The 26,164-nt window shown below is 63.9% G+C and overlaps 1 protein-coding gene across 1 annotated transcript in view; it reads right to left on the bottom strand.

Annotated features, from left to right (window-relative positions):
• Window positions 1-26,164, bottom strand: part of KCNQ1 (potassium voltage-gated channel subfamily Q member 1) — a 191,879-nt gene that overhangs the window by 24,666 nt on the left and 141,049 nt on the right. The window contains exons 12-15 of the mRNA XM_040970953.1: window positions 7,041-7,116; window positions 3,824-3,918; window positions 3,352-3,398; window positions 2,626-2,687 (exon numbers count right to left, since the gene is read on the bottom strand). Of these exons, the coding sequence (XP_040826887.1) occupies window positions 2,626-2,687; window positions 3,352-3,398; window positions 3,824-3,918; window positions 7,041-7,116 (280 nt within the window). The remainder of the gene's footprint in view (window positions 1-2,625; window positions 2,688-3,351; window positions 3,399-3,823; window positions 3,919-7,040; window positions 7,117-26,164) is intronic.

Below are 26,164 nucleotides of genomic sequence, written 5' to 3'. Positions count from 1 at the left end.
AGAACACACGGCAGCAGATCGCTGCAGCTGCCTACATAATGCCAGCACCCAGGCAGGGAGGATACCATGCCGACAGCAGTGCCCAGGGCTGAGGAGGGCAGCTGGGAGGAGGAGCTTAAGCAAGAGGTGTCCGGTGGGTAGCAGGGATGGAGAGCGGTCCCTGTGCACAGGGGTCTCCTTCTAGGGGAGGACCACACAGCTGTGAGCTTCCCGGGGCTGGGGCGTACTCCCCCAGGACACCAGGACGCGGCAGCAGGTGGCAGTGGCAGGTGGAGGGCCCCCTCCCACACCACAGCCCCTGGCCGGAGCAGGGAAGCCCGGACTCCGTATCTGTTCTCGGCCAGAAACATTTCCGGCAAAAAACAGAGCGAGTTTCCTGGCTGTGCACGGCAGGTCCTGGGCCCGAACTGGGAGAATCTGCTGGGGTGGGACAGGGGGCATGGGCGCCTAGCCCACTCTCTGGGCCTTGCCACAGCTGGCCTCCCTTTGTGGGTTCTGCAGGAGCGGAGCCCGGTGGGGCTTGAGCACAGAGGACTGGGTACTGGCCTGCATGCGGCAGGGCGAGGCTGGCAAAGCCAGTGTGAGATGCCAGGGGATTGAGCCTACGGCCTCTGGGATAGGGACCCATGCCTGAGCCCTCGCCTCCAGGAAGGGCTGTCCCTGGCAGCGGGGCTGCCGTGCTGAACATGAGCTGGGAGACTGGCCTCGAGGTGGACGCTCCCAGCCCCCGCCCTGCTGCCTGAGTGATCGGCCTGGGTTCTCCCTGGGCTGAGAAGGCAGCTGGGGGGGCTGGGGGTGGCCAGGCCCGGCTGGGCCCTGCCGGGCAGCTGGCATCAGCACTGAAGGCCGGTGGCTGCTGGATTTCCTGTGCCTGACTGCCCGCCTGAGGCCAACAGGATTGTGCTTGGTTGTTTATGATCCCGATGGCCGTCCTGATAACAGGCATGGTCGGGCTGGCCAGGCCCTTTCCCAGGGTCTGTCCCCAAGGGGCAGTGCAAAGGGGCAGGGGCAGGACTGGGCAGGCTGCCATCAGCTGAGCTCCCTGGGCAGCACACGCCTGCTGGCCCTGCGATAACCTGGAGTTTGGGGCCGGGTCAGACCCCTCAGGGGGTCTGATACTTGGTGGGAATTGTGAGTGCTACTCCTACCTTGGAGGGCCCGGGCAGGGATCCTGCTGCTCGGGGGGAGCTGCCGAGGGTCCCCTCCCCAGCCTGGACCCGCGTGGCTGAGGCTGCTAGGGGCCCCAGCCTGCAGAGCTTTGTTCCTGGGGACCAGGGGATTCCGGAACATGGCCCTTTGTCCTTGAATCTGCTGACACACAGGCCTGCGATTGCACCCCAAGGCCAATGTTGGCCCCCCTCAGCCCACCACCCTGGCCTTGGTCAGTCCAGCCCTGTGTCCTTGTCCTTAGACCCCCCTTCCCCCCAGCTCATGGGAGACACCTGTGACTCAGGCCTGGGAAGGGGGCCTGCCCTTCGCCCGCTGCCCCTCCTGAAGGACACAGGATTGCATCCTGTGTGACCACAGAGAGGCTGGGTCAGCATGGGCCCAGGCAGGGACTGGGGCTGTTCTGGAAACAAGGGGACCCGGCTGAGGGGTGCAGGGAAGACCACTGTAGATTTTGCCAGGGGCAGGCTGGGCAGCTCGTGAGGGGGCCCCGGGCAAAGGGTGGATCAGTGCCCGGCTTCCCCAAAAAGTGGCTCCCCACTGTGCAGGAGCGTATGGGGGTCATGAGCCCAACCCTTGGCACCTCTGAGATCCACCCTCCTACCTGCCACATGGGCCCACATCTTGCCCTGGCTGGGCGCCTGGTGAAGACCAGTGTGGATGCGAGGTGGCCAGGCCCCTGGGGCTTCGGGCCTGGGTTGTGAGCGATGTTCTGCTAAGGCCTGGCTCTCCCTGCCTGGGGCAGAGTGTGGGCCCAGGAGGGGAAGCCACCTGGTGCCCTGGAGCCTGCGCTGGGCTGTGCTCTGGCTCTCCTGCCCAGCTGCAGCCGGGGTGGACGTGGGCCAGAGCCCGGCGTTGCCGGGGAGACGGAGCCGCAGACGCGCGCCCTGCCAGGCCCAAATCCCGCTATTTTTAGCTTCTTGGTTACTTTCAGATAAAGTCCTGGGGCCGGGCGAGTTGCTCAGTGAGATAACAGCCACCCTAAACCATGTGGGCTCCCAGGGCCAGTGAAAGTCCCGTGGCCTGGTCCCACTGGGTCACCCGAGAAAGCTCCTGAGGGATGGCTTGTCCATGTGGCCCGGGGCCCTGGTGGCCAGATCAGGGGCAGTGGTAAAGAGTTCCCAGTGCTGTGCAGGACATGGCGAGGCAGTGTGGCAGCTGAGCTGGTCCTTGCCCCAGCACCCTGGGCCGGGACACACAGCAGGTAGCCCTTCCCCCTGATACTGGGAGCCTGATGCTAGCTACTACTTCTGTGCTGGGGGAGCTACAGGGCCAACCCCAAGTGGGGCCAGCATCGAGGCAAGGCCCAGTGGGAAGGCCTCTGGCTCCTGGCGCACATGCAGGCCAGGCCGCCCCTGTGGACACCGCAAGCCCATGCCATGCCAGTGAGGGAATGGGAGGCACTGTGGGCGGCAGTGGGAGGGGACCCCCGGACCACCAGCATGCGAATGGGCCTACCTTGTCCTCCACCCGGTGCAGGCGGGCACCCACGGAGTTGCTGCCCCGGTCCTTGGTCTTTTCTGTGGGAGGGGCTGAGAATCAGTGGGGGCCCTGCATGAGCCTGGGGAGGGGGAGCTGGCAGGGGGCCTGGGTTCAGTGCCTGACCCCAGCTTCCTGCTAATGCAGACTCGGCACTGGGGCTGGGGGCGGGATGCAGCAGGCTCCAGGGTCCCACATGGTGTCTGGGAGACCTGGCTGGGCCCCAGGGCAGGGCCTGGCCCCAGCTCAGTCCTGGCTGCTCTGCGCACTTGGGGGGTGAACCAGTGGGCAGAAAGTCTCTCTCCCCTCTCCCTCCTCTCACCAAATGAAAAATGCTGACCCAGGAAGGACATTTTGCAGACACCTCTGTGGTCGGGCGTGGGAGGGTAGACACGGGGGTCCTGGGCTCTTGAGTTCCGGCCTCTGCCTGAACTTGAACCTCAGGAGGAGGTGTGGCCCTGTCCCTCCTTGGCACGAGTCAGCGCTGGGTCCCGGCAAGCTGCCGTGTTGGCCAGTGGGTACACTGCTTCCTGCAGCTGGAGCTGGTGCCCTCCCGCGGCCCCTCCCCTCACAACCCCCAGAAGTTGGGTGTTTAAAGGGACTAAGAGGTGCTTAGTATCCCCAAACCATTTTGCTTGATGTGGGGTCCCTCCTGTGGCTGGGCTCCCAGCGGGGAGAGGCTGACACCCGCACAGGCCCACTCACCTGAGAGGGGGACAAACAGGGCCGGCTTCCCGATGGACTGGTCCAGCCTGGGTGGGGGGAGGTGGAGAACAGCTCGTGGTGACTCGGCCCTGTAGATGCCAGGCCTGCTGCAGTCTGGCAGCCCCCAGCCACCCTGAGGCCTGCCGGTGCCCTTGAGCCCCGGGGGGCAACCTGAGCCCACCCCGAGGACCAGCCACTGTGGGCCTGGGGGAGCCTGAGGGCAGCACTGAGGCCGGAAGCCCAGGAGGTATGAATAGTCTGGGGCTTTCAGCTCCTGGCCGGGTGGGCAGAGCCCCACGGGGACTGAGACTGGAGACAGGGCAGCAGCTGCTTTCCACTGTGGTGTCTCTGTGCCCCACTTCTCTATGCTGCCAGACCTGATGGGGGCAAAGGACCAAGCTCTCTCTGGGGGTCAGGGACTTGGGCTCCTTGAGATCCGTTCCCATGCCAGGCGGCCCCGGCCCCAGCCCACCTTCTCTGCAGCTCTTTGATGCGCACCATGAGGTTGAGGTGACCCTGCGAGTACTGCTCGATGACGTCCCGCACGTCGTAAGGCTTCCGTGCTTGCTGTGGCCAGAGAGATCATCAGAACCTGTGCGCTGGGGGGCTCAGGCCGGGGCAGGGAGGCCAGTGCAGGCCGGGGCAGGGAGGCCAAGGCCAGGGGCAGGGAGGCCAAGGCCGGGGGCAGGGAGGCCAGTGCAGGCCAGGGGCAGGGAGGCCAGTGCAGGCCAGGGGCAGGGAGGCCAAGGCCGGGGGCAGGGAGGCCAGTGCAGGCCGGGGCAGGGAGGCCAGTGCAGGCCAGGGGCAGGGAGGCCAAGGCCGGGGGCAGGGAGGCCAGTGCAGGCCGGGGGCAGGGAGGCCAGTGCAGGGAGGCCAGTGCAGGCCGGGGCAGGGAGGCCAAGGCCGGGGGCAGGGAGGCCAGTGCAGGCCGGGGGCAGGGAGGCCAGTGCAGGCCGGGGCAGGGAGGCCAGTGCAGGCCGGGGGCAGGGAGGCCAAGGCCGGGGGCAGGGAGGCCAGTGCAGGCCGGGGGCAGGGAGGCCAAGGCCAGGGGCAGGGAGGCCAAGGCCGGGGGCAGGGAGGCCAGTGCAGGCCGGGGCAGGGAGGCCAGTTCAGGGAGGCCAGTGCAGGCCTGGGGCAGGGAGGCCAGTGCAGGCCGGGGGCAGGGAGGCCAGTGCAGGCAGGGGGCAGGGAGGCCAGTGCAGGCCGGGGGCAGGGAGGCCAAGGCCAGGGGCAGGGAGGCCAAGGCCGGGGGCAGGGAGGCCAGTGCAGGCCTGGGGCAGGGAGGCCAGTGCAGGCCTGGGGCAGGGAGGCCAGTGCAGGCCGGGGGCAGGGAGGCCAGTGCAGGCAGGGGGCAGGGAGGCCAGTGCAGGCCGGGGGCAGGGAGGCCAGTGCAGGCCTGGGGCAGGGAGGCTAGTGCAGGCCAGGGGCAGGGAGGCCAGTGCAGGCCAGGGGCAGGGAGGCCAGTGCAGGCCGGGGGCAGGGAGGCCAGTGCAGGCCAGGGGCAGGGAGGCCAGTGCAGGCCTGGGGCAGGGAGGCCAGTGCAGGGAGGCCAGTGCAGGCCAGGGGCAGGGAGGCCAGTGCAGGCCAGGGGCAGGGAGGCCAGTGCAGGGAGGCCAGTGCAGGCCAGGGGCAGGGAGGCCAGTGCAGGCCAGGGGCAGGGAGGCCAGTGCAGGCCGGGGCAGGGAGGCCAGTGCAGGCCGGGGGCAGGGAGGCCAGTGCAGGCCAGGGGCAGGGAGGCCAGTGCAGGCCGGGGGCAGGGAGGCCAGTGCAGGCCAGGGGCAGGGAGGCCAGTGCAGGCCTGGGGCAGGGAGGCCAGTGCAGGCCGGGGGCAGGGAGGCCAGTGCAGGCCGGGGGCTAGGGGGCGGGGCCAGGTACCCAGGCTTGTTGCCAGCTCTGAACCCACAGATGGGGTTCAGGTGCCAGCCCCAGAAACCACAACAAAGGAGGCAGGGTGTCCGGTGGCATCTGCCAAGCAGGGAGCATGGCCTGGAGCTGGCCTCAGGCAGGAGCCTACAGCCGGGCCGGCAGGAGGGCAGGCAGGGCTAGAGAGGCGGGAGGCCGCAGGCAAGCCACAGGGACAAGAGAGGAACAAAGCTCAGACACCAGGGCCGAGACCCACCTCTCCCTGGGAGCCCACCCCAACCTGAGGTGCTGTCACTCTAGTTTCCAGTGAAAACACAGACCCTCCCAGAGGAGACCCTGCCTCAGACCCGGCACCCCAGAGCTCTGCCTAGGCCCTGAGCACCACACCCCCAGAGCAGGCCCTGCCTCAGGCCCCAGCACCCCCAGAGCAGGCCCTGCCTCAGGCCCCAGCACCCCCAGAGCAGGCCCTGCCTCAGGCCCCAGCACCCCCAGAGCAGGCCCTGCCTCAGGCCCCAGCACCCCCAGAGCAGGCCCTGCCTCAGGCCTTGGGCACAGGCAGAGGCTGTCCCCACCGCCCAGGCCCTTTCCCACCCCAGCTAGCTGCAGCCTAAGCCTCCTAGCCCAGTGTCTGTTGCCAGGCTAGTCTGGGCTCTTGGAGGACCAGGGCACAGGAAGCAGAGCAAGGAGCTGGGGCTGTTTGGGGCTTCTGGAAGGTTCCTGTGAACCTGGGGACCTTTGCCTGCATCCTGAGGCCTAGAGGGACCTGGGGACTCTCAGCTGGCCCCACCTCACCCCCAGGACGATGCCAAGGGCTCTGCAGGGTGACCCCAGACACTGTCCACATTTAACAGTCTAGCCAGTCCTGGGGGGGCCTGGGTTGTGCCCTCCTGGGGATCTGGAGTCCAGTGGCCCCTGTCCCCACCCTGGTTGATGCCCTGTGACCTTTTGCACCCTCCATTAGCCATTGGAGGCCTTGTTGTCATTACTCCCAGGGTCATCCCTGAGTTGACCTGAGCCCCCTGAGGTTGCCTGAAGTCCCTTCCTACCCCTGCCCCATCCCTAGCACCAGGTGGGAGCATGGCGGATGGAGAGGCCTCAGGCCATTCTTGGGCCCTGGCTCTTCCATGGCCTCCTGGTCAGCTGGGAACAGCAGCCCATGCCGCCCTTGCAGTGAGATGTTCCAGGCCCTGCCTGAGCCATGGGTGCCACCTACCCAGTTGAGTCATGTGAGCCACTGGTAGGTAGCTCATAGCCGGCTAGCTGTGTGAGGCAACCCTCCCTTTAGTGGGAGGCTGGGTCAGACTGGAGGCTGTCCTGGTATATGGTGGGGGGACGCTGGTGAGGGCAGCAAGAAGGCCCCACATTCTGGTTCCCACAGCAGTTGTGGGGTGGCCTCGACGTGGAGTCAGGGTGCCATTCAAGCCTGTTCTGAGGGACTCAGATCCAGTCCCCCAGGTCCCCCGCTGTACTGGACCTCTGTCCCATCTGCATCTCGGCCCCATCTACACCCAGAACAAGTGCCGGCCTGCCCGCAGCCCTGCCATTGCGGTCTTTGTCTTGCAGCTGTTTCCATGTAGGAGGAGCTGAGCCACCCTGTAGCCGAGGGGACTGTGCCACGCATAGGGCAGGCCGACATGCCCCCTGTGCTCCTGAGTCCATGGTGGCTCTGTCCCCAGGGCCACTGGGCAGAAGCATGTCCCAGGGCCTGGCTGTGGCCTCACAGGGGGGTCCGCCAGAGGAGGAGTGAGGACTCAGGCCTGCCTTCACGATGGCCTCCCCTCAAGAGCTAGAGAGGCTGGGAGGGCAAGCTGGCTCAGCAGACTCACCTGGAACTTCTTCTTGGCCACAAAGTACTGCATGCGTCGGATGACCCTGACGGCGGCCCGGTGGTGTTCCCGTAGCCTGCAGCAGGGAAGGGAGTACCTGTCAGTCACCACAACGCACTGTCCGAGCCACATGTGGCCCTGGCCCCTCCTAAGACAAAGGATGGAGACCCGCGGGGCTCTGTGATAGGAATTGGAGGGGAGGTGGGGTGGGAGACAAGAAGGGAGACGCCTGGCTGGCCTGTCCCTCAGACACAGGGTGGGGCTAGGCCTGGGCTCACCAGTCACGGGCCTCCTGTCTGGGATGCCCTTCAGCGCCCTCCCTCTCCAGTGCTGCGAAGCACAGCGCTACGCATGTCAAGGCCTCGACAGGCTGAGGCCACGGACAAGCTGGCACGGGAATGCGGCCCCCTGGGCCCTGGTTCTGGAAGTGGGGACCCAAGCAGCGCAGGGTTCGGGGCCCCTCCTGGTGCCTCATGCTGCCTCTCATTGCAGACACTGACCGCAAATGAGCTGGAAACATCTTCAAAACCCTGGTGCTGCGAAGCTGAGGCTGTCTCGAAACCATCTAAACCACGCAAGGGGCACCCTTGGAACGCTCTTCCCCACACGGGGTCTTGGAGGCGCCATCAAAAGATCACCCCCGCCTTGCCATCCCCGACAAGGAGCCTGGCCGTGCCTGGCTGGAACCCATGGGGACGGGCAGCCTTGAGGAGGGACATACGACGCCATGAATGTGCGTGGCTCTTCGTAGCAGATAAAGACCCCTCCTTCACCCTGCATCCCCTCCCTCACTCTCTGTCCCCTCTCTTTGTAACTCTGCTTTCCAAACGAATAGGAATTGATCCCCAAAAAGCCATGCAGGGGACACGCTCGTGCTGCTGGGTGGCCAGCCCACACCCGGGTCCCACTTCCAGCTCCCGAATCCGGCTTGTTGCCAGACAACCTCTGCACAGGCCCGGGGAGTCGGGCCGCCGCCCAGGGCGGGCCCCGTACCATCCCAGGCTCCCTGGCCCTGGGCAGTGGCTGAGCCACATGGGCTCTCTGCAGGTCGCTGCTGCCCTGTCCTTTGAATCCATAAGTTACAAACAGGTGAGGGAGCCTGGGAAATCCCCGAGTGTTTGGAAAATGAAACAGCTCGAATCGCCCCAGGTCAAAGCTGATCTGAATCGAACTCCGGCTCGAATTGAGCAAGACAGTGACATGGCGAAGCCTCTTGCTGAGTCAGCTCTCGGGGAGCGCACGCAGAAAACATGTCCAGCCTTAAGTGAGGATCAAAGTCTCAGGGAGCCAGCCCGCGAGGCCCCGGGAAAGCAGAGCAGGCTTGTAAAGATAAGTGGCAGAGAACAGGCCCGTCTCGGGAGGGCCAGGCCCAGGCCCCGCTCTGCAGAAGCTGATAAACTTGTATCCGTACGGGCAGCGAGGGCCGCCCAGATGAGCCAATCACAAGTTTAATAGTCATGGATCCAGGGGCATAAAACCCTGTCCAGAAGATTCTGTGGCCAAGAATTATCTAGAAGACTCTAGAAGATAAGACAGATTAGTTCCTTAAACACAAAACGGGAAAGTGGAAACAGGAAGAAATGAAATTCCGAGCTCCCTGATGTTAAGTGAAATTCAGAGTGCCTTGACCTGCCCACGGAGAACCCGCCAGCCTGGGCGGCCGCACCAGGCATCCCTCCCAGCAAGGCAAGGGGTGGAAGGGCAGGGCACCTGGCGACGGGTCCCCGACGGCCACAGTGCTGAGCTTCAGCCCTGGCCACTAGAACATGGCCACAGCCCCATTTGCTCAAACAGAGGCCCACACACAGAGGCGGCTTCCGTCTGCACCCCACAAGCTCAAGCCAGGCTCGGGAGAACCAGAGACTGCACAGGGCCACACAAACACATATGTGTGGGGCAATGAGGAGACAGGACCGTCTTCACGGGGAGTTAATGAATACCGAATGGGTGGACCCCAGGGCCATCTCCCTGACCCCCAGAGGAGGGTCCAGTCTGGAGTGAGGCATCCAGGGACCACGTGCCCGATTATTTCTGGCCTGATCTGGAGCCAGCAGCCTGGGGCCACCAGAGGCTGCACTCCATGTGTAAGGCATCACTGGGGGCTGGTAGGGCTGCTCCAGCACGGAAGTGGGATCCGCCAGCCAGGCTGTGGGGCTACTGTCGAGCAGGAGCCTCTCAAACGGAGCTCTGCCCTCTAGAGCCACGCTCCAGCGGGCACCAGGGCCTGCGTTTCTGTCCAGGCAGAGCCCAGAGCCTGGGTGTGTGGGAGGTGGCAGTGGGTGGCGGCCTGCTGCTGCACTCGCAGGATTGTCACAGTGTCCATGCAGGCACAGAAGCGTCCCTGCCGTGCCGCTCCAGCCGCTGCAGTCTCGCCTACTCTCTGCCCTCATGGCCTCTCTGAAGAGCAGTTCAGTACAGGCCACCTGTGGGAACTCTCACGCTGCCCGTTCCTTGTTGCTCCCATGTTCGTGCCTGCTGCTGGGCCATGGGCCACAGTGTCACCTGCTTGACCAGTGACAGGTCTCAGCCTAGGACCTACATGAGCCTCTGCAAGGTGCAGGACTGTGTGTGTGCTGAACCATGGACACATGCAGGTGGCTGTGTGACCAGAAGCCACCATTGTTGCCACCATGGACACCCCAGGGTACCCGGCGTGGTCATTCCACGGTGACATCCATGTGGCCTCTGCCCACGTCTCTCTGGTGCCTGGGATGCTGAGCACCCAGTGGGGAGCTTGCCAGCTATCTGCCCCCGATGGAGGGACGTCTCCCCATCCTCTGCTTGTTCTTCATGATGGCTGGGGGGCTTCTCACCCATCTGCAGCCTAGGTGGTAGCCCCTCGCAGATGTGTGGGCTGCCTGGGGTCTGTCTTGCCTTTCCATACTCATCCCGGAAGTGCCCAGGACAGGCCCTTCTGGAAGGGGAGCAGCAGACCAGCTGTGGTGTGGCCATCTGCCCTCCATGTTGCCAAGCAGCTGCCCTGGCTTCCCATGTAATACCTACGTCCAAGATGCCAACCGAGTCCATTTTCATATAAAGTGGGAGGCCTTGGTGTAACCTCTTCTTATTTATTTATTTATTTAAATTTGAAAGTCAAAAGCAAGACAGACAGAAAGACCTTCCATCCGCTGGTTCGCTCCCCAAATGGCCATAACGATTAGTGAGAAGTAGCGGCCCCTTTCACCTACTGGTTTGCTGCCCGAGGATCTTTGGAAGTCAGGCCTGAGCCAGGCCTCATGCAGGAGCCTGGCAAACCCAGTGGCTTTCCCACAGGGGTCACATCAGCTGCTATATCCCAGGACGGCAGAGCACACGGGAGCCAGGCCTGCTGATGTGGGAGGGCAGGCACGCCGGCAGCGGCTTGACCTGGCAGCCCACCCCCAGCACCTGCTCCCGTGGCTGGCCCCCAGGTGCTCTCAGCTGCAGCCCTGTGGTCTGTGCTTTGCATGTCTGTTGCAGGGGAACTGGGCCCGTTCACCTTACAGTTTGGGCCCTTGTGGATCTGTGCTCCAGGAGCCTCCAGGCACACATCAGGCCACCCCTCTGAGGGTGTGACTCCCTCCCCACTCCCCAGCCTCTTCCTTGTCTCATCGCAGCCTGTTGAACCCGCGGGACCACGCCTGGGAGCGGGGGTGCTGAGAGCAGACACCTTGTCCAGCAGCCGCAGCCTGACGAGGCTGCGCGTGTGGCCAGCGATGGACGTTCCTGGCTGCTCCCTGACCCTAACCAGGGTGGAGCTTGGTTTCCAAACCCTACTAGTGCCATACACTTTACTTCATATGAGGTTGAACAATTGCTGCTTTTTAAGAATTAAGGTAAAGGGCCCAGCACGATGGCTCCATGGCTAAATCCTCACCTTGCAAGCACCAGGTTTGTGTCCTGGCTGCCCCATTTCCCACCCAGCTCCCAGTTTGTGGCCTGGGGAAGCAGTAAAGGAGGACCCAAGGTGTTGGGCATCCCCGTGGAAGACCCAGAAGAGGTTCGGGTTAGAGATTGCCTCTGCTCCAGCTGTTGTGGCCATGGGGAAATGAATCTGTAAATCGGATCTGCCTTTCCAATAAAAACAAATCTTAAGAAAATTAGTGTAGAAAGACACTAGGAACTCATGGTTCAAAACAGAAGACAGACCCCAACAGCCCCCAATCCGGCATGTTCTCCCCACCCTGGGAGGCCTGAGTCCTGGGCACCTCAGTCTGTTCTCTCTGGCTCACCTGCACGGGTCCCCAAAAGTTGCCATTGTTGGGGGTGCTGGCCACTGCCTCCCATTCCACTGCTAAGATCATCCGTGACTACCTGCTGCTCTTGTGTCGCTGGGGGTGGCAGGGTGGAGGACTGGCTGCTGGGGAGTAGGGTCAGTGAGCAGGTGGAAAACCCTCTTCTGGGTCATTCTCTCTTGCTCAGCTCTCAGCGTCTCCCTGGGGAACACAGACAACAGGAACCTACTCCAAAAGGGGTAGGCATCCGTCCACACCCCACCATCAGACCAGCACTGCGTGGACACCCATATCACACCTGTCCACACCCCACCATCAGATCAGCACTGTGTGAACACCCATATCACACCTGTCCTCACCCCACCATCAGACCAGCACTGTAAGGACACCCAGGTCACATCCGTCTACACCCCACCATCAGACCAGCACTGCGTGTATACTCCAGGGTCCTACCCATCCACACCCCACCATCAGACCAGCACTGCGTAGATACCCAGATCACACCTGTCCTCACCCCACCATCAGACCAGCACTGTAAGGACACCCAGGTCACATCCGTCTACACCCCACCATCAGACCAGCACTGCGTGTATACTCCAGGGTCCTACCCATCCACACCCCACCATCAGACCAGCACTGCGTAGATACCCAGATCACATCCGTCCACACCCCACCATCAGACCAGCACTGTGTGGACACCCAGGTCACACCTGTCCACACCCCACCATCAGACCAGCACTGTGTGGACACCCAGGTCACACCCGTCCACACCATCAGACCAGCAGCAATATATGCCAGGGAAATGAGTGTGGATCCAGGTGCTAACAAACCTGGGTCCCCCACATGGGTCACCGTCTCCTTCCCTCCCCAGTGTGTTAGCAGGGAGCTGGATGGGAAGTGGAGCAGGGCCTGTGTGTGCTAGTACCAGCCCTTTATTGCATCCCAGTGCCAGCTGCATCACCCATCTTTTCACCTATAGGAAGTGTCTGACAGCCCCCCTCCCCCGGGTATGCCCTACCTGCCAGCTTTGCTGTCCTGATCCTGGAACCCAGTCAAGCACAGGCTGCTGGTGTGGTCACTGAGGGACGGACAGGGGCCGATCTATGTCCCAGGATTGGTGGGAGGGGATTCTGACCCCAACCTGCTGTCCAGGGCGGCAGCGTGAAGCTCGTTCCTTACATCTGTCAGTTTCCATTCGGGGCTTTTGGGCTGTAGGGAAGCAGGGATTGCTGGGCTTCTCAGGGACTGTCAGACGGCCATAGAATCTGGGGCAGTGTGTGGTGCAGCCAGGGGGTCTGGAGGGTGCCCCCCGAGCACGTGCAAGAGGGAGCAGTGGGCTAAGTGACAGGGTGGAGCCAGAAAGGCAGCAGTGACGGCACCCGGTCCACGGGGCAGAAGCAGGCCCTTCGGCCCAGGGCCGCAGCTGGCTGCTCAGTTTGTGGGAGATCCTTGGGGTGGGGAGGGGCATGGCTGTGGCGTGGACACCCTGGTGCTGTTGCCCGAAGCATTATTGGGGCGGGTGTCTGAGTGGGAGAGGACGGGGCGCCTGGACCTGGTCTGGGGCCCCGGGTGGGCGCTGTGAGTGCTTTCTGGCCTCTGTCTCACCAGGTCCCTGGGGTGAGGGCAGGGAGGGGCCGTTGCTCTGGACGCCTGCTGTCCTGGAGGCGCCGCCCAGCAGCTTCCTCTTAGAGCTGGGGCTTCTTCTAGCCTGGGGGGGGGGGGCAGATGAGAGCATGCCAGAAAACCCCAAACCCACAGCCAGTCGGGGCCCCACGGCTTCCAACAGATTCCTGGCCCAGAAAGAAAGTGCCACTGGGGGAGACACAGCTTCGAGAAGATAGGGCCATGGCTTAACGGGGCGCAGCAGAGCCCAGAACCTCTTTGGGGGCCCCCTCCCTCTGCGGAGCACCATAGGCGGTCAGGGCCTGGGAGGGGCTGAGCCCCCGGCACAGCGGAGCCGGGATGGCTGGGATGTGGCCGGGTACTGGGGAGGACCGGGCTTCAATGCCAGGGACATGATGAGGGGGTTCATGGCAAGCTGTCAGCGCTCATTAAGTTCATGGTACAGAGTTGGCCGGCTTCCAGCGTGTGGCAGAAGGGAAGCAAGCAATGCCCTCCGTGCAGGACTGGGGTCCCCCTTCCCGCCATGGCCCCAGGGGTGGGGGTGGACTGTGACGGCAGGAGACCGCGAGGGAGGGCCTCCTGGCCGCCTGTCCTGGAGGACCTGGTCTGCTTGGGCCGCAGCCGCCCACCTGGGGACTGGAGTGAGGGGTGGCTGCTGGCCCCAGGGGCAGGGTCTGGGCTGCGAGGCAGTGGCCAGTATGCTGCCCTGCTGGGTTCTGCGAAACACGCCTTGGGTGTGCCTGCACCTACCTGGAGAGCCACGTGGCAGGGCCGCCAAGCACACAGGGGCCTCATGAAGCCCCCGGCTCCCAGGCTGACCTGTTGGGCTGCCACAGTTCTTCCCCTCGACCTTGGCCCCGAGGCCTCATGTTTCCACCACTTGGCTGTGATAGGGAGGGGAGCCTGGCCGCCTCCTGGCCCCAAGGCTGCTGCGCCAGGCCCACTCACCCAGGGGACCCTGCCAAGGGTGTTGAAACATTAGGAGTCTCAGGTCCTATCCACTCTCGGGGTGTTTCCCGAAGCTTCTCTCCCAGCAAGCGCGGGGAGACCTTGAGCCCAGCCAAGTCTTGGGGTGCTTCCCAGCTTGTCTGCAGGGCCCCTGGCTAAGGCCTCTCCAGTACCCCTCACTTCCCAGTTTATTCATTCACATTGAGCCTAGCACCCACAGAACCTCTGTCTCCCCGAGACCTCAGCTGTGTAACCGTGGGGCCCCAGACTTCCTGAACCACTTCTTGGCATGACCGGCGTTGCCTCTTGGTGCTCTAGGGGTCTTGCCCAACCCTCACCCTTGACAGCTCAACTGGTGCTCTGTGGTCCCTAGGCCACACTGGGCCACACTGGGCCACACTGGGCCACACTGGGTCACATGGGCCACACTGGGCCACACTGGGCCACACTGGGTCACATGGGCCACACTAGGTCACACTGGGCCACACTGGGTCACATGGGCCACACTAGGTCACACTGGGCCACACTGGGTCACATGGGTCACACTAGGCCACACTGGGCCACACTGGGTCACATGGGCCACACTAGGTCACACTGGGCCACACTGGGTCACATGGGCCACACTAGGTCACACTGGGCCACACTGGGTAACATGGGCCACACTGGGTCACACTGGGCCACACTGGGTCACACTGACACTCCCTTTTGTGTAGGGCTCCTGCTGGATGCCCAGCAGAGTTCTGGGCCCCCAGGCCCACCCCCTGGCCAGCTCCCAGGCCCCTCATTCAGGGTGACATCAGGAAGGCCTGGCCTGGCCCTCTGCAGACAGCCCGAGGCCCGAAGCTGGGGTAAGCTCGTGACTGTTCTTGGAGCTCTGCAGCTCTGAGACCCCATGGCTGGAGGTGGACCCAGGACCCTGCAGAGGTGGGCCTGGCCCACTGGGAGCCTCACCCCCGTGTGGTTCCAGGTTGGGCCCCGGGCTGAACCCCCATTCAAGGAAGACCCAGGCCTCCATGCTCCTCAGCCTGGGCCCACCCCCCAGGTCCCGTGTGGGTCTTACCACGGGTGTGACGGGGTATGGGGGGCACAGGGAGTCGCTGGCCGGAAGCCGGGCCTGGGGGCTGAGGAACGGTTTGCTTGTCCATTCCTGAGACGGGCCTGGCCCCTTGCCCAGCCCATGAACCGCCCTCCACCAGGGCAAGGTGTGGGCATGGTGCCCGGCGCAGCGGCCCCCGGCAGCATGGACATGGCGTACCACCCACCAGTGCTAGGCCGCAGTTCTGAAGGAAGGAGGCTGTTTCCCAGGGCTGCCTGAGCCAGCACCCACACCAGGTCCATCTGGCTCCCTGCCCAGCCTGCCACCAGGGTCCCCATCTCTGCTCTCCACACTCGGCTCCATTTGCCCTCCATTCTTCTAGAATCTTCTACCCAGCCCACTGTTCCTTCTGCATGATGCTGGGCTGATTCACTCCCCACCCCGATCCCAAAGCTGGGCCCCTCTCCTGGGGCCCCAGAGGCTGGCAGGCAGGGTGGCCTCTGGGGCTAGCATGTCCTGAGGGCCCAGAGCCACGAGTGGGTGGTGGGGCTGCTGGGCAGAGCAGCCCTGCACTGGCTGGGTGCTCCCAGAGCAGCCCCTGGCCCCTGCCTCCCCCTGCTCCCTCCCTGAAGGCAAGGATAGGTTAATAAACCAATTACTTTGGGCAATGAAGCAAAATAAGTCCCATTAAAGTAATTAATGGCCTCTGCAGAGCCCCCATCGGAGAAGACTAATAAATTGGGGCTTTGTCACCCGCGGTCATCTCTCTCTGAGGGCCTCTTCCATCCCATCATGCAGTTTCAGCTCTGCTAATACTTTTACGACGGGCTCCAGGCCAGGCTAACGGGCTTTGCATTCCCACTGTGGCCAGGCTGGGTGTGGAGGGGCCCAATGTGAGGGCCAGGCCCCATCAGACCCCGCCAGGCCCCGCCAGGCTCCACCAGGCCCCACCAGGCCCCAAGCACAGCACCCACCTCTGATGGGGGCCATGTGCAGCTTGCCACGCCTGCTTGCTCAGCTCCCCTAACTCAGGGAACAGTGGCCATGGCTGTGACCCAGGCAGGGGCCAGACGCTCTTCTCGGTCAGGGGGTGCTCCACGGCTCAGGGACTTTACAAGGTCCAGAACCAAAGCCTGGTGGGTCCCTGGAAGACAGGTGGAGAGCGGCTACCCTGCCAGCCAGCCCTGCCGAAAGTTGCCCCGAGGAGAGGGCAGGGAGCCTTCTGCCCCTGAGGTCCACGGAGGAGTGTGAGTGGGAGTGGCACCTGCAGTGGACACAGCCACTCTGCAGCAGCTCAGGCACCACGGGGTGGGCTGGCCAGTGGGCACTTGGGCCACAGTGAAGTGCTCCTGTGCCATTCCGGACCACCTGGCTCCTGACTGTCCTGCCCATGTAGACCCTAGGAGGTGGCTGGGCTGTCGGCAGTGACTGGGTGGGCCTGGGAGTGGGCATGGCTGGCTGGGAGGAAGCACCCAGGGGCAGCATAGCCACCGTGTCAACTCCTGCTGTTGAGACTTGGCGGGCATCGCCCTTGGGTCAGGCGGCCTCAGAGCCCGACTGTCAGCTCATGGGTCAGCAAACGGAAACTGACCAGATAGAGCACAGCCCGAGGGGACACTGGGAAGGGCTGGGGAGTGCAGGCTCGAGGAGAGACGCGGAACCAGAGCAGGGCATGGGCCGGGCAGGCCCTAACTTCCCTGGGGCCCTGCAGCTGGAGCAAGAGAGGGCATGGCCGTGTGCCTGACAGACTCGGCACGTGGATGTGTGTGGCACAGCCACGACGTGCTTCTCCCCTCGGCCACTGGAGAAGTTCAAGGCCATGGCTGGCTGCTCAGCCACACACTGGGAGGCCCAGCCAGTGTCACACAGCCTGAGACCGCTGCAAGGTGCCGGGCTATGGACGAGAAGAAGGATGGCAAAGTGCACCCTGATGAGATGCGAGGAACTAGCAGGAACCACGAGACACGCCTGAGCCACAAAACGGCGTCCCTGGAGCCGGGTGGGATGTTGAAACAGCCCGAGGCAGGCAGAGAGCTTCCTCCAGGCAGTCACCTGGGGGACCTGAGGCTGGGCCTGCCCGCGGTCTCGGGATAGCATCGGACCTGAGGCTGGGCCTGCCCGCGGTCTCGGGATAGCATCGCAGAGCCGCCAGAGAGCAGAAAAGGAACAGCACATTCCCTGCTTGTTTCCCGAGCTCCGCACTGGATTCTGAGTCCACATGAGGAAAAGGTGAGACAGGAGGGCAACAGGCCCACTTCGCTCAGTGGTACAGGCCCTTCTACGCTCGGAGCAGCGAAAAGCAAGACGGTGTGGCTTTGCCCTGGAATGCATGGATGGCTCAACAGCAGCACTACTGGCAGTGCCCTCTCCTGCAGGCCAGCAGCTCCTGACTCCTGGCCGGCCCGGGCCGTGCAGCCCGGCAGAAGAGCCAGGGCACTTCCCTACCTTGGCGCAGGTCCCAGCAGCAAAGGCAAATGCTGAATGCGCTTTCTTCACAAGTTGGGCCGAGGCCAGATGCCTGTGGTCCCCACACAGCTTGAGGAGCCAGAACTTGGGGCTCAAGGCGAGGAGGAGGTAGTGCCAAGAAAGAGGGACAGGAGACGGGGCTGCTGGGCGTGCAGAAGATCCGGCCCTGGCGACGGTGAGCGATTGTGCCAGCAGCCTGCTCAGGATGGGGTGTCATCCCAGGGCAGCACAAAGCCCCACATTCCCTTGGGACGAGGCCCTGTGGCTGCAGCCCTCAACCCCTCTCCCAGAGTGAGAACTCAGAGCGCCCCCCTTCTGGACGCTGAGTGTCCACACACAGCAAAGGCAGAGCCCTGAGTCTGGGGCCGCTGCTGCCCTGGGCATCGCCGGAGCCGGCAGCGTTTGCTCCTCTGGCAGAGGAAACCTTAATGGGCACCAGAGGATCAGAGCCCTCTGGGCTCGCTGATGAGGCCCCGCCCTGCGATGACACTCACTGAACCCTGGCTTAGCTCAACTGGATCTTGCTGGGGCTGCCAGCGAGAGCTCGATCCGCTCCTGCACAGCCCACCTGGGTGCAGTTGGGTGGGCATGGCACCAACCCTAGGGGAGCGGGTGGAGCGGCTTCTGGAGAGCCCTCTTAGGTGTGGGAAGCTGGGGTGGTCTGACCGGGATGCAGCCTCCTCAGGGGTGAGAAGCTGCCTGCTGAGTTGGTCACCAAGACAACCACCTTAGGGACACCAGGAAACGCTGTGCTCAGCGCACCACACACGGGCAGCATGCGTGTGCCTGGGTGCCAGGCGCTGAGCCACTGTGGGCATCAGAAAGGCAGCTGTGATTCTGTTGGGCAGGCATTCACACTGCCTCCTGTAGGAATCATGGCAGAAGCTGCTCCGGGAACCCTGGGCTGCGGGGTTATGATGACTGGGTCTCCCTCGGCGCTGTGACTGGCCCTGACCTGCAGCTTACAGAGGGCTGTGTGGGCCAGCCCTGCTCATGGGGGCTTCTCGCCCTGACTGGGCCGAGTCCTGGCCACTGGCCTGGAGGTGGCAGTTGCCCTGCTCTCTGCCTGCTCCTGCCCTGTGAGCTTCCTGGCTAACCCACAGGCTGCCTGAGCTGGGCAGGAGAGGCAGCAACTCGAGGAAGTTCTAACTGGGCTGGACTGGCCACTGCCAGGGTCTCCTGGGGTACCTGCAGCTGGTGGCCCCCTGCCAACCTGGCCCAGGGACGGCAGTGGGGCAGGACAAGGGCAGCAAGGCATCATAGACTGAGGGGCCTTGGAGAAACCACTGGCCCCCAAGTGTACACGGTTAGCGTCTCTCGCCACCCCGGCCTGGCATGGCCCTGCCCAGTGCAGGTGAGGGGTGACTGGAGGTTCTGGAAGGTTCCCACAGTAGCAGAGCACTGAAGGGCAGGAGGGCAGAGCTCTGGGTGGAGGTCAAGCCTGAGGCACATCTGGTGGCAGGCAAGTGGGTGGAAGGGCAGCCCTGGCCATGGGCGGGGCCCTCTGGGAGTACAGTGCCCTGGCCCACTCCCACGGGTCTGGCCATGCTGGTGGGGGACCCCCAGGCGACGTAGCGACTGCATAGTAGAGTCAACCAACTCATCTGCTTGTGCTTCAGCCCTCCCCCAATGACTCTGTCCCAACTCACAGCCCCTGGTCTGAGCCCCACCTCCCACACTGGGTCTTCAGCTGGCCTGGGGACCCTCCCACAGGCTAAGCCCATTGGTGACCCAAGCCGGGCGCAAGGAGGAAAAACCCTGCCAGGGTGTGATGGCTAGCTGCAAGTTGCCCTGAACATGGCGCTGACAACCACTGATCACCCACTTGGGCGGGGGGTGGCTGGCACCCCAAGAGGGGAAGAGGCTACAATCAGAGTGGAGAGGCTAGGGTGTGAGTGGAGAGGCTAGGGTGTGAGTGGAGAGGCTAGGTGCGAGTGGAGAGGCTAGGCTGTGAGGGCCCCCTTTTGCCTTGCCTCTGAGGTGGGGGAAGGGCTGTAAGCCGTGCTGCCCGTGGGAAAGCAGGAAGCAGCTCTTCTCGGGCAGCCCTTGCGGGGCCAGGCCGGCTCAGCCCCCGGGCGCCGAGGGCCACCGAGACCCCCACAGAAACTTGTGACTTTCACTCCTGTGGTCACGGGAGCAGCATGTGTGCGGGTGGCCGAGCTAAGGCCCCCGGGCCAGCACGTCCACACCTGCGGGGAGGGACTTCAAAGGGCCCGGGCCAGCTCCCAGCCAGTGCTGCCTTAGAGACCCCTGCAGCGCGCCACTCGGCTCTTACAGCACCTGTACTGCTGTTTACATAATACCATTTCTTAAACAGACTCAGTTCCTTCTCTCTGCGTGTTTGCAATCCCGGAGTGACTCAAAGTGGAGGTTGGTGGTCCAACACAGACACATTAAAAACCAAAATGCATGATATGTTGAGGGGTGAGGGGTTCCCATCCTGCCCCCTGCCCTTCTCACAGTGCCCAGCTGGCCCTTGGCAGTGATGGGCACTGGGAAATGCCACGGTCCCAGCCAGCAGGCCCTGAATGGCTTCCGGCTGGCCCGGCCCTGTCTCCCAGGGAGGTTCCCTGCCCAGGCCTGGTGAGTGGATCCTGCCTCTCCCTCCCCAACGGCCAGGCTCCCTGGGAATCACCTCTGAGCCTCCTTCCCAAGAGGGGCACCCACTCCTGCATGCTCAGCGCCAGACCAGGACCAAGTGGGGATGCCACTAGGAACAGCTACCTGGCTGGGCAGAGGCAAGAATACAGGCACGGCCACGTGATCAGGTGCGCGTCCTGGGCGATGAGTGTAGTCAGGAGGGGGCTGCCACTGGCAGCAGGACCTCTGGGGTTCATGTGACTGTTCCCCTGGAGCCTTAGTGTCTTCCATGGGGTGGGCTTGCAAGGGCTGCGTGGGGCCGGGTTGCAGAGAGCACGAAGCTGTGACATACACTTTGCTCAGGGGGGCAGGGTACAGGGAACATAGAACCACGCTGTAGCAAGCACTGCATGCTCAGGGTCACCCCAGGAGCCTAGGCCATCTCCCGCCTCCCACAGGTCAAGGCCCTACAGGGCACCTGCACCCACAGCCTGTCCAGTCACACGCTTGCAGGTGCGGGCCTGGATTCCTGCAGAGGAATATGCGGGCAGGAGCTGTGCTCCAGGGCTGAACCGGCCAGGAGATGACCTGGCCAGGCTGTAGGCTCCTTGGAAAAGCAAAATGCCTTTCCCTGCGGCCTGCATGCCAGAGGCTGTACAGGCTCGTCTTTGGCTGAGCCCCGAGCTTTCCCAGGGCTCCTGCAGAGCCCAGAGGCAAGGGGCCGGCACAGTGCGCCCTCTTGATCTGCCCGCTGCCAACCCCATCCCACGGAGGTGAGCAGAACCTGGACGGGGAGCCCAGTGTGATGTGCCAGGAGCTGGACCCTAGCCCAACGGGGGGACCTCCCACTTCATGGTTCTGCATTCGGAGTGTCACCACCCCAGACAGTCTGCCACAGTCCGTAGCCTCAGGATGCCTCCCCCTGGGTTGGGACCCATTTCTGTCCCATCCCACCATCGCTGCCGGCCTGAACTCCCCTGAATCTTAGCAGGGGCTCAAGGCCTCCCACCAGTGTCCCAGCCGGAGACCCCCTAAGTGCCCTCCCTGGGCCTCCCACTGACTGGCTGGCTTGGCGGCCACATCTCAGGGCCTCTCAGCTGACACCCACGGACGGCAGCCATGTCCCTCTCCCCTGCCGCTCCCTGCCCCCTCCCTGCCGGTAGTTTCGGGTCGGTTGGTTGGTCAAACCTGAGAGGCCTTCCAGTGTCTTACGCCGTGGGCCTTTGCCGACCCGGAGTCAGGCGGATCACGTTGGGATCATAAATGTCATTGGGGGACTTTTATTTTCAAGTAGCACTTCTGAATTCTATAAAATTAAGCTAATATACTGATTTTTAAAACACAGGAACTTTATTGCTCTGTGAGCCAGGGTCTGCCCGCCCAGGAGTCTGCGGGTTAACTCGTCCTTGCCCACAGGCCTCCAGCTGGCTTCCTTACTCCCTGTCGCTCCCACTCACCGGGCAAGGGCCTGGCACAAAGAGGTGACCAGGCAGCCGCCTCCCAGCAGTTGCCGGCACTGTGCCTGTCATCACCAAGACTGGCCTTCACACCCCTGTGGCACCTGCTCTGCTAGAATTGCCCTCCGTATTCCAGGGCACCCCAAAGCAACCCCTGCCCTGCGGGTTCCGTTCAGGGTCTTGCTCCCAGGAGGTAGAGGAGTCCCAGTCAGCGACACCCAGAGTGGGGCTGCAGGGGCCGCCTGCTGGGGGTCGGGCAGGTGTCCCCCAAACCCGGCCTGTCTCGGATTGTGAAGGTGGTCTTGGGGGTGGGGGTGGGAGGCAGTGACTGGGGTATAGAGGAACTGAGGACACACCCACAGGACCCTGGGACGGGAAGCCTGTCCACTCTGCACGCTAGACCTGGGACAGGAGGCAGGCACTGTGTGCACTGCTGTCCCTTCTGAAGGCTGGGACCCCAGCTCCGTCGGGGTTAGAGATCTCAGAGCCAGACAGATGGGGAGGGCCTAGGGGACTGTGAGGGGGCTCTGCGTGGGGTCCCTGCCTCCTGCCCAAGGCCGGCTCGTTGCTGCTGCGTGAGTGCCCTACTGCCCAGGTGACTGTCCTAGGGAGGGAGACCCAGTGGGTGCCACTGTCAGATTCAGCATGTCTGCCATGTGAGCCAGCACGGGTGGCGAGGGGAGGCTGGCACTCCTGTGGGTTTAGGATCCACAGAGCATGTGTCACCAGCTTGGCCACATGTCCCCCTCCGGCCTCCTGGGTGGGGGGTGGGGAGACCCTGCATGTGATCTCAGCCCTGCACAGGGGAAACTGCAGCTGGGTCGGAGCCTGACAGGGCGACTCTGGAAGCTGCTTCTTAGAAGCCCCCCTCCTCTGGGGGTCCTTGCCTGCCATGCACCCAGCACTGAGCCCTGCCCCCTCGCCACATCGGCCAGTTAGGGTTGTCTCTCCTGCTCCTCCCTGTCTCTCTGCCCCCGACCTCACCCACAAGTCCCCCAGCCTGGCCTGATAGCTTCTTCCAGGTCCCGAGACCCCTACGCCACCGCTGGCTTCTGGTCCCTCTCACCGGCGCCTCCGGGGCCACTGGGAGCACCCCTGTGCAGCCCTGCTCTATTAGGTGTGCCATACCAGAGGCCAGTGGGGCCACCAGCTGGAGGGCAAGGCGCAGGCTGTGGCCAGGAAGGGAGGGGGCACGCCCTGTGGCGCAGGGACCAGGAGAGAGACAAGCACCTTGGCGGAACGTGGAGTGTCCCCTCTGTCACAGCTCACCAGACCCCCTCCCCTCTAGTCCAGAACTGCTGGTGTCCAATGTGAGGGTGCCCACACACTGCCCATCCTCCTGGAACCGAGCCAAGTCCCTCTGCTGTGCAGGGTGGGGCCAAGGCCTGTGGGGAGGGAAGGCCTGGGCTATGGCGCCAGCTCTGTCCCTCCACCCATCTGGATGTGCTGCTGACTGCTGGGGAGCCGCTGGAGGCCAGGGTGGGAGGGGCTGGTGTGGGGTCAGTGTCCGGAGGCCTGGGCAGGGGGCTGCGCTCAGGGGCACTGCATGGCGACGGGAGTACATGGAGGCCTGGGGAAGGGCAGCGCTCCCCAGGGTGGGGCCTGGCTGGCGTGCTGCTTGGGGGCAGGTAACCAGCTCCCAGCAGGAGCCCCCAAACCACTGGGCTCTGACCCACCTCTGTCTGAGGGATGCTAGGGCCCACAGGGCAGTGGTCCCCTCGCTGGGCCCCAGTGGGTGGGACGGGGGCCCCCAGGCTCTGGCTGCGAGGCGAGGCCCTCGGTGGCGGCCACAATAAATATGTTTGTTCAAGGGAAGCTGGGCCGGGAGCCGTGTGCGCCGGTCTGCAGAGGAAGAAAAGCCTGCTTGTGCCTTGCACACTGGGCTGATTGTTCATGCTCACGTAACTGCTGCCCGTGGCCGGAAAGGTCAGACGGCCCTCGGGCCCCGTCGGAAGCACCGAGGCCTTGGGCCCTGTGCATGCTGCGAGAACGTGGGTGCACTGGCAGCTCCTCCTGCCCGCGTGCCGTCAGCTTGGGGCTTCGGCTATGGGAGGGTGGTGCCAGGCCAGGCCACCAATCTGGCCCATGGCAGTTGTCTGGCCGGAGTGGGAGCAGGCAGGCTTGTGCGACCCAATGGGGTTAGCTTGTCGGCTGTTACCTGTTTGGGTGGACATCAGGGAAGGCCTGAAGGCGGGAAGAGGTGTCTGGACCCGTCCTGCAGGGGACAGGGCAGGGAGCACAGGTACCCCGAATTCCAGGCATGAGGCTCCTTGCAGAGCTCCACCATATGGGCACTCCAGGGGCTTCAAGACTTTGCGAGGCCAGCACACAGAGCCCTATCTGGGCTGGGGTGGGGACAGACACTGGAGCCCAGGGCAGCTCCAGCCCCCAGGGCGATCCTTTCTGCCCGAGCAGGTGAACAGCGGGCACTGCACACACGTCCCGGGCCTTGGCCAGGGGTAGCAATTGCTGTGAGAAGCAGAGGCTGGGTGCTGGCAGCAGAGCCAATGCCCCCTTGGGCTGGCACCCTCCCCCAGGTCTGATGTGCGGCAGGCACAGCAGAGGCAGCCAGGGACCCTCTCCATGACACACTGTCCCCTGATTCCCCAGGGTCAGATATCTGGCTGAGGGACAAGGGTGTCCCAGCATTGTTCTGTCCACAAAGATGGGGGCAGAGTGGTCCTGGGAGCCTGTCTGTTGTCCTAGCAGGCCCCTCAGGCTGGGGTTATGCCTAGACGGTGCTGTGGGCATGGCGCAGTCTCAGCCACTCGCACCCGCAGGGCAGTCACCACGGGGTCTCCTGGCTTTCGCCCCTGAACACCCTGCTGTCTGGGTTTAATTGTCAGGCCCAAGTCACAGAGCCTTCTGAGCTGGGGTCGCTGAGAGCCTCAATCACAAGGGGCTAGGACAGGCCTCTTGTTCTCACGACAAGTCCAGCTGGGGCGCCCTCTGGTCCCCACGGTCACATGCCCAGACCTGATGCTGGCTGCCACCTCTGAGGAAGCCCAAGCCTCAGCTTTCTCCCCGCTGCCATCCTTAGCAGCCACCATGTCCCTCGGGTCCCACATCTGCCCTCCCCAACTGACCTCTGCTAGACACAGTGTGGGCACGGAGGGGCAGGGGGCTCATGACTGCACAGTTCCCACCAGCAGCTCCCCATCCTTGGTGCTCTCTTTCACGGCGACAGGTCAGGCCTCCAAACTAGGGGCGCAAGCTGAGGCAGGCAGGAGGCGGGCCTGTAGACAGGCTGATCTTCTGAGCCCAAACCGTGTGGCTTGGGCCACGTGGTCCCCTCCCCTCCCTCCTGGACTAAGGCCGGTCCTAGACCCTGAGGGACCCTGTCACCCTCTGGACTGACCCACATTACCGGGACCCTTCCCCAGCCTGGGGTCTGGCCTCCTGGCCGCAGGGATGGGGGACCCTTCCCTAGCCTGGGGTCTGACCTCCTGGCTGCAGGGATGGGGGACCCTTCCTTAGCCTGGGGTCTGACCTCCTGGCTGCAGGAACCCTGAGGGACCCTTCCCCAGCCCGGGGTCTGACCTCCTGGCTGCAGGGACCCTGAGGGACCCTTCCCCAGCCTGGGGTCTGACCTCCTGGCTGCAGGGACCCTGAGGGACCCTTCCCCAGCCTGGGGTCTGGCCTCCTGGCTGCAGGGATGGGGGACCCTTCCCCAACCTGGAGCCTCCTGGCTGTAGGGACCCTGAGGGACCCTTCCCCAGTCTGCAGCCTCCTGGCTGCAGGGACCCTGAGGGACCCTTCCCCAGCCTGGGGTCTGACCTCCTGGCTGCAGGGACCCTGAGGGACCCTTCCCCAGTCTGTAGCCTCCTGGCTGCAGGGACCCTGAGGGATCCTTCCCCAGCCTGGGGTCTGACCTCCTGGCTGCAGAGACCCTGAGGGACCCTTCCCCAGCCTGGGGTCTGACCTCCTGGCTGCAGGGACCCTGAGGGACCCTTCCCCAGCCTGGGGTCTGACCTCCTGGCTGCAGGGACCCTGAGGGACCCTTCCCCAGCCTGGGGTCTGACCTCCTGGCTGCAGGGACCCTGAGGGACCCTTCCCCAGCCTGGGGTCTGGCCTCCTGGCTGCAGGGATGGGGGACCCTTCCCCAACCTGGAGCCTCCTGGCTGTAGGGACCCTGAGGGACCCTTCCCCAGTCTGCAGCCTCCTGGCTGCAGGGACCCTGAGGGACCCTTCCTCAGCCTGGGGTCTGACCTCCTGGCTGCAGGGACCCTGAGGGACCCTTCCCCAGTCTGCAGCCTCCTGGCTGCAGGGACCCTGAGCTTGTAGCTCTGCCGAGCATCACTGTATGAAGCCCACTGAGCTGTGCTTCCCCCAGTCTTGGTCTGATCAATTTCCCCATGACTCCAAGCCTGTCCTGCCTGTCAGGCATCCTGGCACTGGGCAGGCATCCCACACGTGGGTTTGACCCCGACTGACGCCTCTGGCCCTGGGACTTTGTTATCTTATCCAGCATCAGCAGCAGCTAGGGCTCTGTGATCCCATTTGATAGGTCAAAACAGTAAGTCCCTGAGCTCTGTCACCGGCAGGTGGACAACCCCGTGATATGGCCCCAGGCAAGGTGGTGGAGAGCCCCAGCACCTTTGCTGAACCCGTCTCGGGCTGGAGCAGCTCTTGTCCCTGCGACCAGCCTGGGCAGGCCTCCTGTGGCTGTCCTCAGGCCCTGGGGTTCCTGTCCAGGCGGGCGGCCGGCAGAGGGGTGGTGGACAAATGGGCCATTGTTCTTGGCAGCACGGTTGCCAGCCCGGCGCGCACAAGGGGCCTGTGTCTCCCGCGGCTCCCACA

This window comes from Ochotona curzoniae, unplaced genomic scaffold (genome assembly GCF_017591425.1).
Source record: "Ochotona curzoniae isolate NIBS_2020 unplaced genomic scaffold, NIBS_Ocur_1.0 scaffold_4937, whole genome shotgun sequence".
NCBI lineage: Eukaryota > Metazoa > Chordata > Mammalia > Lagomorpha > Ochotonidae > Ochotona > Ochotona curzoniae.
Note: the sequence above shows the minus strand (reverse complement) of the source record. Positions and strands in the feature narration are given on the sequence as shown.